The sequence below is a fragment of the Camelus dromedarius genome, chromosome 3 (genome assembly GCF_036321535.1).
Source record: "Camelus dromedarius isolate mCamDro1 chromosome 3, mCamDro1.pat, whole genome shotgun sequence".
Classification (NCBI taxonomy): Eukaryota; Metazoa; Chordata; class Mammalia; order Artiodactyla; family Camelidae; genus Camelus; species Camelus dromedarius.
In genome coordinates this window covers 106,915,495-106,931,216 of record NC_087438.1, presented here as the reverse complement: position 1 = coordinate 106,931,216, position 15,722 = coordinate 106,915,495, and the positions used below count along the sequence as shown (strand labels likewise).

Genomic DNA, 15,722 nt, shown 5'->3' with positions numbered 1-15,722 from the left:
TGTCGTATGGATTGAAGGAGTATTAAGTATCAAGTGCTCCCTTAGAAAAGTGCCTGACATAGAGAAGGCGGTCAGTTAACCTAAGTTACGCTGCTACTATTGCTATAGCCTGATGGTTTTAACCTCGGTGTTTAGACTAGACAGCTCAGGTTTAAATTCCAGCTCTGTCATTTACTAGCTGTGCAACGCTGGGTGGATTACTAAAACCTCTGAGCTTTAGTTTCTCATCCTTGAAATAATGAAGATAATATCATCTGCCTCCTTGACTTGGTTTGGGGAGTAAATTACTTAATGGATATGAAGCATTTTAACCCGTCTCGTACTAAGCACTCCATCAACGGTGGCTGTCATTCACACAGTAGCATTGCTGTTATAAGGACTCTGCTATGTGCCAGGCTCTGTGTGTATGTTATCTAAGCTCGTTGTCATCACAACCTTAGGAAGCAGGGTCACTGGCTCCATCTACAGTGGAAACTGTGATATGGGGATTGTATTGATTGCCTGAAACTGTACGGCCTCCAATGAAAGGCTGGCTGTTCAGATACCAGATACCTGTGTGTTCCACTCTAAAGCCTGAGTTCTTCCCCAAACTCTTCAGGAACTCAGTGTTCTGATAGGACTCACCCCGGCGCCCCTGGCATTAGGACCAATGCATGGGACCGGCTCAGGTTCATTTGCAAAAGGAGAATGACATCACCTGCAGCTCACCATCGCCCCCTGCCTGGCCTGGCCTATGGGTCCGCTCAGTTTGCAGTAGGGAAATTCTTTCTAGGAAGATTTGTAAGCTTTCTCCAGGGCCTGCTGGATTTAGGCTGGGTGAGCCACTCTGGGAGTGTGGCAGGCGGCGAGGTGCTTTTCTTCTTGTGTCTCATACCCTGGAGTCGGCCACAGGAAAAGCTGTGATGGCTGAAGGTTCTCTCTTGACCCCCTGGCCTTGGACTGCAAAGGTCCTAAGAGTCAAGACTGTGCAAAAGCACCTAGGGAGTGTGTGTTTGTAAAGTGACCTGCTCCTGGGTGAAACACCTCCAGAGTTTTTCATTTAGAAGGTTTTGGGTCAGGTCTGGAATTAGCATTTTTTAGCCGGAACCTCAGGCAATTCTGAAGCAGGTGGGCCAGGGGCTGCACTTTGAGAAATACTAGATAAGCTGGCTTACCTATCACCAGAATCACTTGGAAAGAAGTTTGGTTTTTGTTTATCTGTTTGAACGTTTTCGTGAAATATGACATACAGAAAGATCCATGTATCCTAAGTGTACAGCTCAACAAGTTTTCACAAACCAAATGCACTTGTGTAACCAGCCTAGCTCAAGGTAATCACCTAGATCAAGGATCAGAACATGATCAGCATCTCAGAAACCTACCTTGGGCTCTCTTCCAGTCACTACACCCATCATGGGGAGATTTTTAAAATACAGATTCTGGTGAATGTGCCACCAGAACTATAGAATCTTACTCTCTGAGGGTAGCACTCTGTATTTTAAAAGACTCTTTGGTGATAGGATATTCAGCCTGGTTAGAGAATTCTTAATCTAGATCATCTTCAATGTTCTACCCAATAACGACTGGCCGGGATGGAATTGCCAGCATCAGAGTGTTTTAGCTGTACGGTGTGACAGCATCTGAGGACCTTGTAATTCCCTGAGCCTCACTTTGTGGTTCGTCTTTCTCCTCCTTTTGGCCTGTGTTCTCTCTCTTCAACAATTCCTCTTCCCTAGGAATCTCGGGCTGGTCCCCTTCCCGTGACCACTGATAAGTTTATTCACACTATGGTTTTAGGGATTTAATAGCTGAACTCACTTCCGGGAAGAGTGGATTTTTTTTTTTAATATGGAGAAGGCATTAATTAATAAAACACAGCATTTCCCAAAGGGGTTTCCACAGAATGCTATTTCTAGGGGCTAAGAGTAGGTGGTCCACATTAGAGGATCCCATAGTCAAATAAGCTTGAAAAACTCAGGTTGGGGTGAAGTCTCAGACTCCTCACCATGCAACTGTGCATTAGCAATTGCCACGGGGAATGGAGCACGCAGGACCTGACAAGTTTTGGCCACACAATCTACCACTACCCTTTTCCTTTATCACAGAAGTCTCTCGACTTTTAGCAGCATTTCATTTGGGAAGTATTACCCAAATGATTATACTCCTAATGATGAAGGAGCTTTCTTGAGGCAAAAAAATCCTACGGTGGTTCTGAAATCACACATATATATAAAATCCTCTTTGACCTCCTTCTTCCCCAAGTGATGTCAGAAACAACTGGGAAACTATGGAGTATAGAAATTTTGATTTCCACGTATTTGATTAATGATATTTCTAGCTTGATTCCTGTTTTCTTAATGGTTTGAGCTCATAGTTTCTGACCCAAGTTGCGACCCAGGACAAAGGTCCCTGAGACCAAAGGATGGTGTGCAGGGTGATGGCTTCTGTCTAGCTGTGTGACCCTGGATAAGTAACCCTGCAGCCTCATTCCTTCATCTATAAAAAGTGAGCAATGGCCTTGCTCACCTCCCAAGGGTTGAATGAAACAAAGTCAGTTCGAGGGCTCCGTGGGGACCACTTCGTGTGGCAGCGACACCTCTGTGGCTTTCACAGGTACTGCCGCAAGGTTCAGCGGTCAGAGCTTTGGACGGTACAGTCTCCCAGAGGCTCAGAACTGGCACCTGCGTTTCCGCCTGAAAACACTCCAGCCACAGGCCATTCTCCTGTTCAGCAATAGGACAGTGGGTATCTCCCTGAAGGTAAGGCACTGCCAGCCTGAGAGATTTCATGTGGGCATTTCATGCAGGGGAGGTGGGGCAGCATGGGCATGGCCAAGAAGGCTAACTTCTGCAAAGAAATCCCTGCATGGATTTCAGGGATGCTGGGTATGACTATTAGGTCAGAACAAGAGACTTCCCAGCCATGATGGCTAAGGCCACCCCAACTGAAGATACATGTCCAAGTACAACAACAGAGGTCAGGCTGCTCTGTGGGATGAGAGAAAGAAGATAGATGAGTGAGGCCACCTAGACCTGGTCGATGCTTTTATCACTTTTGCTGAGTAATGGACCAGTGTTTCCCAAGATGGGTGGAAGGCTAGCTACCTCTGAGGGTGCTCAAGATGACAAACCCAGCATTCAGTTACATGGAAGCACATGGAGGAAATGTGAATTTCCATTCTAAGGGTCTTTCAGTCCTTCTGGTTATGTCTTGCAGAAAGTCTTAGAGTGCCTGCCTGGTTTTAACATCTCTATCACACATGCCATCTGCCATTGTGACACAGAGAAAGCAAACTTTGGTGGCTAGTTAGAATTTAATGCATTCAATAAGTATTTATCAAGCATCTACTGTGCAACAGGCACTGTTCCAGGTGCTTGGGTCTCATCAGTGAATAGACAAAAACCCCTCTTAGAGGTTTCATCCTACAGGGGGAGACTGACAATAAACATAAACATAATAAATCAGAAAATTATAGTTTGTCCAAATGTGAGAAGTGCTTTGGGTTAAAAAAAAAAAAAGGTTAAGAGGGATCAGGAGTGTGGGGAGTTGGAATTTTAAATAAGGTGGTCAGGGAGGGCTTCACTGAGGTGATAACTGAACAATAATTGAAGCGGGCGAGGGAGTCAGCTATGTAGGCCTCTGATGGAACAGAATTCTAGGTAGAGGGAATAGTGATTGGCAGGACATTGCTTGGCATGTTTAAGGAGCAGCTCAGACGTCTATACAGCTTAAGTGACGTGAGCAAGGGGGCAGTATTAGCAGGAGTTGAGGCAGAGGTTTAATAGGACGTGGACATAACCATAAAGGTCTCCTAGACCGTTTAAGGACTTTGGCTTTTATTCTGAGCAAAGTGAGGGGCATTGAAAGGATTTGAGCAGAGAATTAATACGGTGTCAAAAGGGTCCTCATGGCTATTGTATTGAGAATAGACTTTAGAGGAACAAAGATAGAAGTGGAGCGACTCAGCCAAAAGACAGTCATTTGAGTGAGAGATGATGGCAGGTTAGATCAGGGTAATGACAGTAGACCTGGGAAGTAGAATTCAGATTCTGGATAGATTTTGAACATAAGGCCAACAGGACTTTCTGATGAACTGAATGAGGTCTGGGAAAGAAAGCAAGCAGTAAAATTCTTATCTGAGCAACCAGAAGGAAAGGAGTAGCTGCCAACAGACCTGGGCAAGGATCTGGATAGAGCAGGTCTGGGGGAGTTCAGTTTGGGACATGTGAGCTTGAGATGCTTATTAGACCTCCAAGTGGAAATGGATAAACAGTTAGTGAGAAAGGTCTGGACTGGAGATTAAGATCTGGGATGCTTCCATACACATCTGGTATTGAAAGCCATGAGCCTGGGGGAGATCACCAAGGAGTGAATGTAGACTGCAAAGAGAGTAGACCAAGGGTTTATCCCTGCGATACTCTAACACTGAGAGGTTGGGGGACAAGGAGGATCCAATAAAGGAGAAAGAAAAGGAGCAACCAGTGATGTTGGAGGAAAATCAAGAGAGGATTTTATCTGGGAAGCCAGGTGAAGGACGTGTATCAGGAAGGAAGGAGTGAGTGATCTGCTGCATAATATGCCGCTGAGGTCAAGTAAGACGGGAAGTGATATCAATCATGGGATTTGGCAACACAGAGGGCACCGAATACCCTGACACCAGCAGTTTCAGTGTCGTGGTGGGTGAGGGGTGAGAGAGAGGTTTTTGGTGTCTCTGAAGGCTCAGGAGTGTAGAACCCTGGAGAGGCCTGTGAAGAAGAATCCAAACGACAGGGTCTTGATCAACAAGGCATCGCCGGGTCTGTTTCCTCATCTGCAAGATGGAGATGTCATCCCTGTTCAGACCTTCCCATGGAGAGCCATGAGGGCCACATGAGACCATAGACAGGAGAGCACTTCGAGGGTTTTTATGCTCTACAAATACAATGTCTAAAAGAGCCTCGAGAATCAACAAAGACTACTCCTCCAGCCTGTGAAAATACAACTAACATTCTTTGCACTGGCAGCTTCTGAGCAGGGCTTTTTATAAGCACTTCTTGGCTTCGCTGACGGCCATCTGGGTTTTCTTTGCAGCTGGTCAACGGAGTGCTCCAGCTGGAATACCGATGCCCAGGTGGCTTCTATGGAAAACTTTCCTCCCAGTTTCACGTGAATGACCAAGAGTGGCACTCCGTTCTGGTGGAGGAGATGGACGCTTCCATTCGCCTGTTGGTTGACCGCACAGGCAACGCCTCTCTTGTGCTCCCAGAGAACTGCCAGGGTCTGAGGCCTGAAAGAGACCTCTTTCTGGGTGGCCTTGTCCTCTTGAATTCTTCCCCAAATGTCTCCCAGGGCTTCGAAGGCTGTCTGGATGCTGTGGTGATCAACGGAGAGGTGCTGGAGCTGCTGGCCCACGGCAAGAAGGCGGCAGGCTTGCTGGAGAGGTGGGCCCTCAGCCAGTGCTGCTTCCACAGTGATGAGTGCAGCCCAAACCCATGTCTCAATGGTGGAAAGTGCTCACAGAGCCGTGGGGCAGGTGAGGCTGGGGCTCACCCCAAGGCTTATCCCAGGAGGCTCTTCACAGGGCTCCGCGTGTTGAACTAGCAATCGTATTTCACTGTAGAGTTTACAAAGCACAGTCCTCCACCACAGCCCCACAAGGGAGAGTGGGGGTTGGGAAGAGAGCCATTAAAGCTCCATTTTGCTGCTGGAAACCACTGAGCTATGTAAGGGATACCCAGAGTGGTAAAGAAACTCACTCAAGGTCACAAAGCAGTTAGGTGAGAGGCATGCTTGGGGTGCAGATCTCAGTGGAGCACTTCTGCCTCCCGATTCCAAATGTCCCTCTTTCCTTCACTGTCTTGTGAGTAACAGGTTGGATCTGCTAGGTTTACACTAGGGGAGGCCAGGAGTCTTCTTTCTCCCTCAGCAAGAACTACCTTTGATTCCACTTTTTTGGATGAGGGTAGGGTACACATGGGGACCTCTGATGTTGAAGGCTGAGTTCATCACACATCTTAGTGTCATCACTGGTCCATGCTACTTTCTCTTTCTTATTCCCCTTTAATCCTTCTCCCTTCCCCAAACCCATCAGCAAAAGTTTTTCCATGAGTTCTTTCAAAATGATATTACTATTTTCCACATGCTTGAGTTTCTGACTTACATGAGTGGTATATCACATTTTATACTTTTCCATCCACGCTGCCACAAGTAATTCTTACTCACTGCTTTTCACTGCAGCTCAGGTCTCCAAGGTGTGAGTGTACTGACCTTTCCCCCCTCTCTGCTCTCCCAGAAATGGACCTTCCCCCTCGTCAACAATGCTGCACTGAACATCCTCACATGTCACCTCATGAACCTATATGCGAACTTCTTTCACACACACACACACACACACACACACACACGTGTACACACCACCACCACCACACAGAGATGGAATTCACCTACCTAGGGTATACTAACAGTTATTCTGACTAAAGAGAGTGAAACTGCTTTCCAACCTGGCTGCAGCAGTCTGTCCTTCCACCGTCCAAGTGCATGAGTGTCCACACTTGGCATTATCTCATTTTCTAATTTTTGCCTGACTAATAATACTGTCATTTCTACCTGCAAGATATCCAAGGAGTCCATTGCTTCTGCATCCCCATTGCCATCTGTCTGCCCCCAGCCCCCGTCACCTCTCATCTTTTCTTCTACACCAGGCACTTCCCTGCTCTCCTGCTTCTCTCCCTCCACCAGCATCTTCCGGCAGGGCATCAGAGCCTTCTGTATACAATGCAGATCTGAGCAGGTCACTTCCCTGCTTAGAACCTTGAGGTGGCTTCCCCTGGCTATTAAGAGGGAGCCCCAGTTCCTAATTTCTGCATATGGCTCATATGCTTTGGCCCCTCCCACCTCCCGGCCCTGCAGCTCCCACTCGCCACTTTGGTCCTTAGGCTCGCCCACCCTGGTGACATGCCACACTCTCTCCTCCCAGCCTTTGTGCACGTTCTCCTCTGCCTGAAATGCCTTCCTCTTTGCCCCTCTATCTTTTTGCCTGGCTAATTTTTACTCATCCTTCAGGTCTCAACTAAAATATCACCTCCTCCAAGAAACCCTCTGCGTGCCTGGTCTAGTCCCCTCCCTCAACATTTCCCATCAATAAAACAAATTTTTATGATAATTACTAATATAATGATATTATCTATAACTGTCTGAGTTTGAATCCCAAGTTTGCCATTTGCTTGCTGTGTGACCTTGAGCAAATGTCAGACATTCCCTTGGGCCTCATTTCCTGACCTGCCATCAACTCATACCTGGGCCTGATGAGGACAATAGCAGTAACCAATCTCAGAGCTGTCAGGAGGATCAAATGAGCTAATACCTGAAGATTCTTAGAACAATGACAACACTAAATAGTGTCGTCTAGGATGACGATGAGGACACCCGTGATTATTCTTTAGATGCCCGCTCTCTGTACACTGTAAGCTGGTGGAGGGCAGGGACAACTCTTCTTGTGCAGCGGGACACCAGTGCCCAACACGGTGCCTGTGGCAAAGGGAGGCACCCGATAGCTAAATGTGCACACTGGAATCAGCAAAGATGCCGCGGTTGCCCCTGCATCCTGGAGGACCTGTCCGCCTGCGGCTGCACTGCTAAACCAGCGGCTCCCTCACCTCCCTTCCCTTCCCCCTAGGCTCTGTCTGCACGTGTCCCCCACAGTTCTCTGGGAGGCACTGCGAACAGAGAAAGGAGAACTGCACTTCGACGCCCTGCCTGGAAGGTGGAACTTGCATATCCTCCCCCGAAGGAGCCTCCTGTAACTGCCCTCACCCCTACATGGGAGACAGGTAAGCACGGGAGAGGCCATCTACCATTGGCTCCTCTCCCTGTTTTAGCACCACTGGGGAATGACCTCTGCACTCTGACTCCTAGAGAAGCTGGCGGGCAGCCAGGGGCTGAGTGCTCCAGAAACTTGGCTTCTTGGCCTTTGCCACGTGTTAAGGCTCCTCCCCGACCCCCCTCACCTGCATCAGAGCACACTGGGAGGGGAGATGCTTGTGAAGAAGACAGATTTCCCAAGCCCTATTCTGAACCTATTGAACTGGACTCACCTGGCGGGAGCCCAGGAATCTGTACTTCCTACCAGCTAGCTCCTCAGGTGGTTCTGATCTTTGCTGAAGTCTGGAAATGGCTAATTCATATTCTCTTGCTCTAGACCGTGACTTCCCAGAAAGCGGCCTGGGGACGATGATTCCACTTGGTACAGGCACTGTGGGGGGTCTCAAACCCCACCACAAGCTACCTGTGCCTTGTATTGTGCTGGTCGGGGGGCTGCAAGGGAAGGAGAATCATCGCTAGAATCCTAGACATAAAGAGGCTTTGGAAATTCTCTGATTTAACTTGGAAATTACTTGGAAACCTTTAAAAATCATGAGGGAGACTTGTGAAAAACACAGATTCCTGAACCAACTAAATCAGAATCTCCAAGGAATGAGGTTTGGGATTCTACTTGTAACAAGATCCTAAGGGATCCCCTTGCTGTCAGTATGTGCCTAAGGGATCCAGTGATGTAGTCCACCCACTCATTTTACATATGGGTAAACTGAAGCCCAAAGAAGGAAAGGGCTTGTCCAAGATTCCTCTGTGTGTTTACAATCCAAGTCCTTTCTCTCAGCAACTGGCATTTCCGGCCCGCCATGTGCACCTGGCCCTGCTGTAGGGATGTGTTAGAAAGACACGTCCTGACTGAGAGTGGTGTTTGCATTTTAAAAGGGGAACCTGGGGAGGCCGACACTGAACCCAAAAGGACAAGCTGTCAGTGGTGAAATTTTAGGCACTGGGACTCATGTGGGATGGAGGGAGCCTTTCCCCAATACCCCTTAAAAGTGTGTAAAGCTGGCCACAGGAGTCTCCTAGGAGCCTCACACTACGGAAAGCCAAGCTGATGGTGACCTGAGAGGTCATATGGTTCTGGGTGCTTGCTCTGAGAAAGCTGTCCAGTTTAAGGTCTGTGTAGGCCTATGTTGGGTTCCTGCCACCTCAGGAAAAACAGCGGGTAACACTTGTGCCAGGGTGTCATTGCTGGGTGAGTGCTGACTTGTGTCTGGGAGCCTGATCCGGAGGACAGATGGATATGCTGGCTGCCTCTACTGTAGTATATAACTGGAATCTGACCTCAGTGGTGGGCAGTGTATCCAAGGCCTAAATCTCATGGTGGAAATTGATGGAAATGCCCAAAGCCTAGATTCAAATGGTCCTCAATGAAACTATAGCTGAGTCACATACCTCACTGGGAGAGGATGGAAAGTTGATGTGAAACTGAAGTTGACAGGTTGATACATGTGATAATTACCTTTTTTCTTTGTGGAAAATTAGAGAGGTGGGCTTGAGTGCAGGGGTCTCCATCCCATCAATCTTTGTATGAGAGGACATGGAAAGGGCAATATAGTGACTCCACCCTCTGAGTACTTCTCTGTCTCTGCAGGTGTGAAATGGAGGCAAGGGGCTGCTCAGAAGGACACTGCCTCGTCACCCCTGAGATCAAAAGGGGGGACTGGGGGCAGCTGGAGATTCTGATCATCATAGTGGCCCTACTGGTCATCACTGTAAGCTCCGCTGGGCTTCTCTTCTACTGCCGCCGTTGCAAGTCCCACAAACCCGTGGCCATGGAGGACCCAGACCTCCTGGCCAGGAGCATTGGTGTTGACACCCAAGCCATGCCTGCCATTGAGCTCAACCCCCTGAGCACCAGCTCCTGCAACAACCTGAACCAACTGGAGCCCAGCAAGACCCCAGCTCCAAATGAACTTGTCACTTTTGGACCCAGCTCTAAGCAACGGCCAGTGGTCTGCAGCGTGCCTCCCAGACTCCCACCAGCTGTGGTTACTTCCCACTCTGACAATGAGGCCATCATTAAGAGGACCTGGTCAGGCGAGGAGATGGGTCAGTATAGACACAGGTCTTTGGCCTCTGGGGTTGACATAAGGGGGCAGTGGACCGAAACACTCCATTATTGGAGGCACCAGGGTGTTGGCCACAATCCAGTCCAACCCCTTAGGGATGGGATAGGAAGGGATGTGTTCAAGGTCGCGGCACACTAGTGGGCTGGACCAGACCCCAGGCCTCTGGACTCAGAGTCTGTGTCTCATTCTGCTGCACCATAACCCACTCCTCTAAAGGATTGATGTGCATGGAAGAAACTTGTAGACCCTAGGTAGGGGTGGCTAGGATCCCTGGGGTGAAAGAGGGGCTTCTGTGTATTTGTGCTTTTCTGGAAAGGGAAAGAGGGGCAGTAGTCCAAGTTTCTGGTTGCGCAGTCTGGAGGTACGGCAGCCTTGGGCCAGACCTGGCTGGCCCACAGGGCCTTCACTCCCCTCTCATCTTTGGCTCAAAAGGAGGTGAATTTGTATATTTTCTGGCTTGTTCACTAATAGTTAAAGCAGGTATTTTCACTAACTTTCTGCCATTAGGATAACTGGGGCCCACAAAGATGTTCTTACTCATCCAACTATTCTGTAGTAGGGACAGAGCTAGGAGCAAGGATGCCTGACCTCCAATCTTCCAAGTCACAGCTCGTTTAATTACCCTCAGCGATAGATGCCATCACACCTCCTAGTCCAAAATGTGTGTCCGTTTCCTTCAATTGAGGACACAAAACTCACCAGTAGGTCTTGGGATGGAGTTGCAGTCTCCAGGAGTAGGGGTGGGCTGTATGGAGCCATTCCGATTCTTACCTTATTCACTGACCCTTGGACCCATGGCACAGATTTGCAAGATGGGCTGGCTTTGAGTTAAACCTCTGGTTTGAACTTGGCCCCACTGGATTCTAGATATGAATCTAAGCTGCCAGGGACAACGCACATAGGTGGGCCACACACCCACCCCCTCTTTGGCCCATGTCTACTACATGCTAAGTCATGCAGAGCAGCTCTAAGGCCAGCTGGAACCTTCCCCAGGGAAACTCAGAGCTCACCCCATCTTTCTGTTCCCTTCCAGTGTACCCAGGTGGAGCCACGGTCTGGCCCCCTTCCTACTCCAGGAGGGAACGCTGGGAATATCCCCACTCCGAAGTGAACCCTGGCCCTCGGCCACCATCGCCTCACCACCACCAGACCCCAGCTGTGATGCCGGACCCCACTGGCCTCTATGGCGGCTTCCCCTTCCCGCTGGAGCTGGAAAACAAGCGAGCACCCCTCCCACCCCGTTACAGCAACCAGAACCTGGAAGATCTGATCCCCCCACGGCCCCCAAGTCCCCGGGAGCACCTGCTGGCCCCCTGTCTCAACGAGTACACAGCCATCAGCTACTACCACTCGCAGTTCCAGCAGGGAGGGGGAGGGCCCTGCCTGGCAGAGGGGGGCTACAAGGGGGTGAGCATGCGCCTCAGCCGGGCTGGGCCCTCCTACGCCGAGTGCGAGATGGGGGGTGGGCATCCCACAGGCCGGGGCCAGCCCCGGGCCCCCCCCAACTATGAGGGCTCTGACATGGTGGAGAGTGATTATGGGAGCTGTGAGGAGGTCATGTTCTAGCTGTCCTCAGATGGAAGGCAGGCGGGAGGCCGAGGACTTGGTATCTTCCTCTGTCTTGAAGGGAGTGAGTTGAGCATGGCTGGGAATGGAGGAGGTAAGCCCCCATACCCAGACCAGGCTGCCGGACCTTGAAATGTGCTCTTCCAGACTCCCAGCTAGTCCCTGAGGATGGAGGGAAGCTGAGGCCAGAGCTCCAGAAACAGCACTAGGGCCACCAGCAGAAATGGGGTGTGCAGAGCCATTATCCTGGAAACCCAGGAAAAACTGACTCCTGGGATGGGTAAGAGGCAGCATGTCTCACCAGTGGTCCCCCAGGAGGCAGGACATGAACTACTGGGCCGATCCTGTCCCACAGGTCACAGCTGCACTCAGGAGGCCAAGGTGGGCTCGTGCCTCGCAAGCAACCACCAAGGTGCTGGGTCACCAACCCTGGAGGGCAACAAGGTGTCCTCTTAGGGGCTGAGAGGTGAGCAGCAGGCGAGCGGGTACCACACATAGCCTGAGCACCCTGCCTTACTCACATGCTCACTGCAGAGTCGGCTCTGTGTCAGGCACTGTGCTAGGCATTGGCGACAAGGGGTCCCAGGGAGCATCACCTGGCCTCAGTCTCCTGGAGGTCCCACTCCTCTAATCTAATTCCAAGCACCTTGCTTCACCTCTTTAAGTCATGTGACTTTGCACCAGCCAGGGCCTGCCAGGATCTGTGCAGCCCTGAACCGTCTTTATTAAAGAATTTAGACCTCATGGAACTCTGGGTTCTTCAGCCCAAGTTTCTCAAGCACTTTGGGCCAAAGGCAGGAAGGCCATCATTCTTCATTAAAAAAAAGTTTAGGCACTTTTCAAACTTGCTGTCTGGATGAGTTGTCCCAAAGGGATTTTTCTTCCCTAGACACAAGGAAATCAGAGCTCCCACGCAGAGAAGGGTGGAAGCAGGGAGCCAGACACGAGGAGTGTTCTTTCCTGCCCCTCCATCTCAGATGCTTGCCAATTTAAGTGTTACCTGCAACGACTCAACCCTATGCATGGAGGGTCAATGTGGGCACGTGTCTGCACGTGTGGGCGCCCATGTATAGGACATGTGTACACATGTGCAGGATGTATGTAGCCAGGAGTGGCAGGGACCAGAGACTTCTGGTGGCCTTGCCATTCCCTCCCCTGCTGATCCCTCTCTCTGGTCCACTGCCTTTTCATGTGTGTTGTTTCTGGAGACTGAAGTCAAAAAGAAGAGCAACAGAGACTCTTACCCATAGGGCTGCTGCTTACAGTGAGAGGGGGCTATGTGGGTGAGGGCATTGGTGTGAATGGTTCACGGCTGAGTGACAGTGAGTGTGAGTGATGGCATGCCTGGTGTCATCGGTCATTTGTTGTTGTTTTTTTTAACAATAAAATAATTTTTTTTACTGTTATCTTCTGTGTTACTTAGGCTCTTTAGGGTTGGGTCAGGGGAAGGGCCCTTCCAATCTGAGGTCCATGGAATTTGGGAGCTGGAAGGGACCCTAGAGATCATTAAGCCCCAAACTTCACACACCTCACAAAATGGCTAAAATACGGAAGATGTGTTTTGTGTGTGTGTTACACACAGAGGAATGGAATACTACTCAGCCACGAAAAAGAATGAAATAATGCCATTTGCAGCAACATGGATGGACCTAGATATTATCATACTAAGTGAACTAAGAAAGAGAAAAACAAATATCATATATCACTTATATTTGGAATCTTAAAAAAAATTATACAAATGAACTTATTTATAAAACAGAAAGAGACCCACAGACAGAGAAAATAAACTTATGGCTACTAAAGGGGAGAGGGGGAGAGGAATAAATTAGGAGTTTGGGATTAGCAGATACAAACTACTATATATAAAATAGATGAACAACAAGGTCCTAATGTATAGTGCAGGGAACTACATTCAATATCTTGTAATAACCTACAATGAAAAAATATATATGTCTGTGTATGTATATATATATGGATGTATAATTGGATCACTATGCTGTACACCAGAAACTAACACAACATTGTAAAACAACTATACTTCAATTAAAAAAAAAAACAGATCACTGAGACCTAACCCTGACATACAAAATCAGAACCTCTGGGGCTGGCCCAGGATTCTCTAATTCCAGTACAATTGTCTGTAGTTAGTGAACAAGTCTGCTAAGCAGCAGGTTAGTGAAAGGCCCAGGACAAGACATCAGGACTGCTGACCCCCAGCTCACACCCTTTGCACATCACACTGGTCAGGGAGAGGGGACTTAATATCACACATCTTGGGGAGCCAGCCCTCGACGCCCAGAGTCAGCCTGTGGTTGCTGCTCCACAGCTTGCCCTGAGGCCTAGCTGCATGTGAACGTCACCTGGCCCATGCAGGTCCTGCGGGTACAACACCGAGATGAGACAGTCCAGTCCCTGCCATCAGGCTCCCAATGCAGGTAGGCAGTGAAGGCACACCCACGTGAGGCACCACAGCAGACCGTGGCCCTGGGGTCAGACGGGCTTAGTTCCAAACCCGCTCTGCCACGCACTAACGTGGCCTCAGGCAGGTATGACAGGGCCTCTTGCTGTTCAGTAAAATGACAAGAGTAAGTAATGGCTACCTCATAATACCATTCTGAGGGATAAGTTCAAAGAGCTTACAGCAGCATAAACAATAAACGGTGACCATTATGCTAGGAAACAATGCAGGAAATCACAAACCATCTAGCCCAGTGTTGCCCAAATTTCTGTTGTTTGGCTTACCACTTTTATGATTTTCACCCTGACAGAATGACAGCTGTACTATTATTTACTTAATATTTTTCTTTTAGTGTATTTAAATTTTTAAAAATATTTTATTCACCTTAAAATGATAATCTCCATAAACTAAAGGATCTTGAAGTTACATTCTTTTCTAGCACAAAGGTAAATACATAAACATTCTGGACTTCAAAATGACTGTCCAGGGCCCCCTAAATCATCTTTGGGAAACACGGATCTGGTCCATCTTTGTTCCCGATGCTCCTCACTCTGACGCCCACAGAGCAGAAGGGGTTTGCCTGAACCAGAACTTCACAGGGGTGAGACCCACATTCAGGTCTGACACAAGGCTAGGGGTCTCCCTACAATACCACCTGCTCTCATCCTGGATGAAGGAGCCTCTCTCCAACCAGCCCACCTCTCTCCAGACCAGGCCTCTCCTTTCCTTTGTCCTTCTGAGCCTGCACTGTCATGGATCAGTCACCAGAGGGCTCTCTGGGATCAAGAAGCAGAGCCACAGACGACAGGGATGTTTTCAGGGAAATCCTTCCATCTCAAGCCACTGAGGTTCTGGTTCCAAATGTCTTGAGTCTGACACAGCATAAAAGTGGCAGAGAAAGGCAGAGACCCAGGTCTCCTGTCTTGACCCAGGTAAAAACACTGGATGTTTTCACAGTTCACCATGACCATCCTCTCCACCTCCTCTTACTGGCACTTGCTACAGGACAGGTGCTGGGCGAGCACTTGGCATGCCTTATCTCATTCAGTCCTCATAAAAAACCCATGATATAAGTACTGTCATCTCTGTTTTACAGATGGAGGAACAGAGGCACACCGGAATTAAGTGGCTTGTAACTTACGGAAGTGACATAAAGTGAAGTTTCTCAGTTCATCAGTGACAGGGTCAGGATTCAATCTAGGGCTGCCTGACTCTAGATCTATGCCTTATATTTGGGTTCATGAAACCAATGATAAAAACAGGACATCAGAGGATTGAGGAACAGAAGGAAGCAGGATGGAGAGGCCTTAATCTAATGATCCAACTGAGTTCAGAGGCCAGGAATGCCACTGTCATTCTAAGTGGTATTAACAGCTGGAACGCCTGGATTTTGGGAGGTGGAGTCTACTCAGCCCCAGGGCTCAACTCCAGGCCCTCCTTGTAATCCTGCATCCAGTTCTGGGCCTGGATCTAAAAGCAACACAGAAACCTTGGGCATTGCTAGAGGAGGGCAGCCAGGAAGTGGTTGGCAGGGTGAAGACTCACAAGCACATCCTGTGCTGAAGGGCAGCTGGAACCCACCAGGACCAAAAGCAAAGGAATGGTGAGATCGCTCCTCAGATAGGTGGCCAGCACTACTGCGCCATCACATGAGGTTTTCAAGGTCTTACAGAGGAGGTAGACAGATCTTTCAGGAATCAGAGCAGTGCTCTAGAGGGACACACGTGAGGTCCCAGGGAGAAAACTAGAGCCATAGCTAGAGTCTCAGAAATTGAGTATCTGGGGGTGGAAGGACA

The 15,722-nt window shown here is 49.0% G+C and overlaps 1 protein-coding gene across 1 annotated transcript in view; it reads left to right on the top strand.

Moving 5' to 3' along the window:
- FAT2 (FAT atypical cadherin 2) overlaps nucleotides 1-12,871 on the top strand; it is a 51,417-nt gene extending 38,546 nt beyond the window's left edge. The window contains exons 19-23 of the mRNA XM_064484464.1: nucleotides 2,593-2,738; nucleotides 5,050-5,491; nucleotides 7,634-7,787; nucleotides 9,425-9,882; nucleotides 10,936-12,871. Coding sequence (XP_064340534.1) covers nucleotides 2,593-2,738; nucleotides 5,050-5,491; nucleotides 7,634-7,787; nucleotides 9,425-9,882; nucleotides 10,936-11,468 — 1,733 coding nt within the window. The 3' untranslated portion in view covers nucleotides 11,469-12,871. The remainder of the gene's footprint in view (nucleotides 1-2,592; nucleotides 2,739-5,049; nucleotides 5,492-7,633; nucleotides 7,788-9,424; nucleotides 9,883-10,935) is intronic.
- The last annotated feature ends 2,851 nt before the right edge of the window (nucleotides 12,872-15,722 follow it).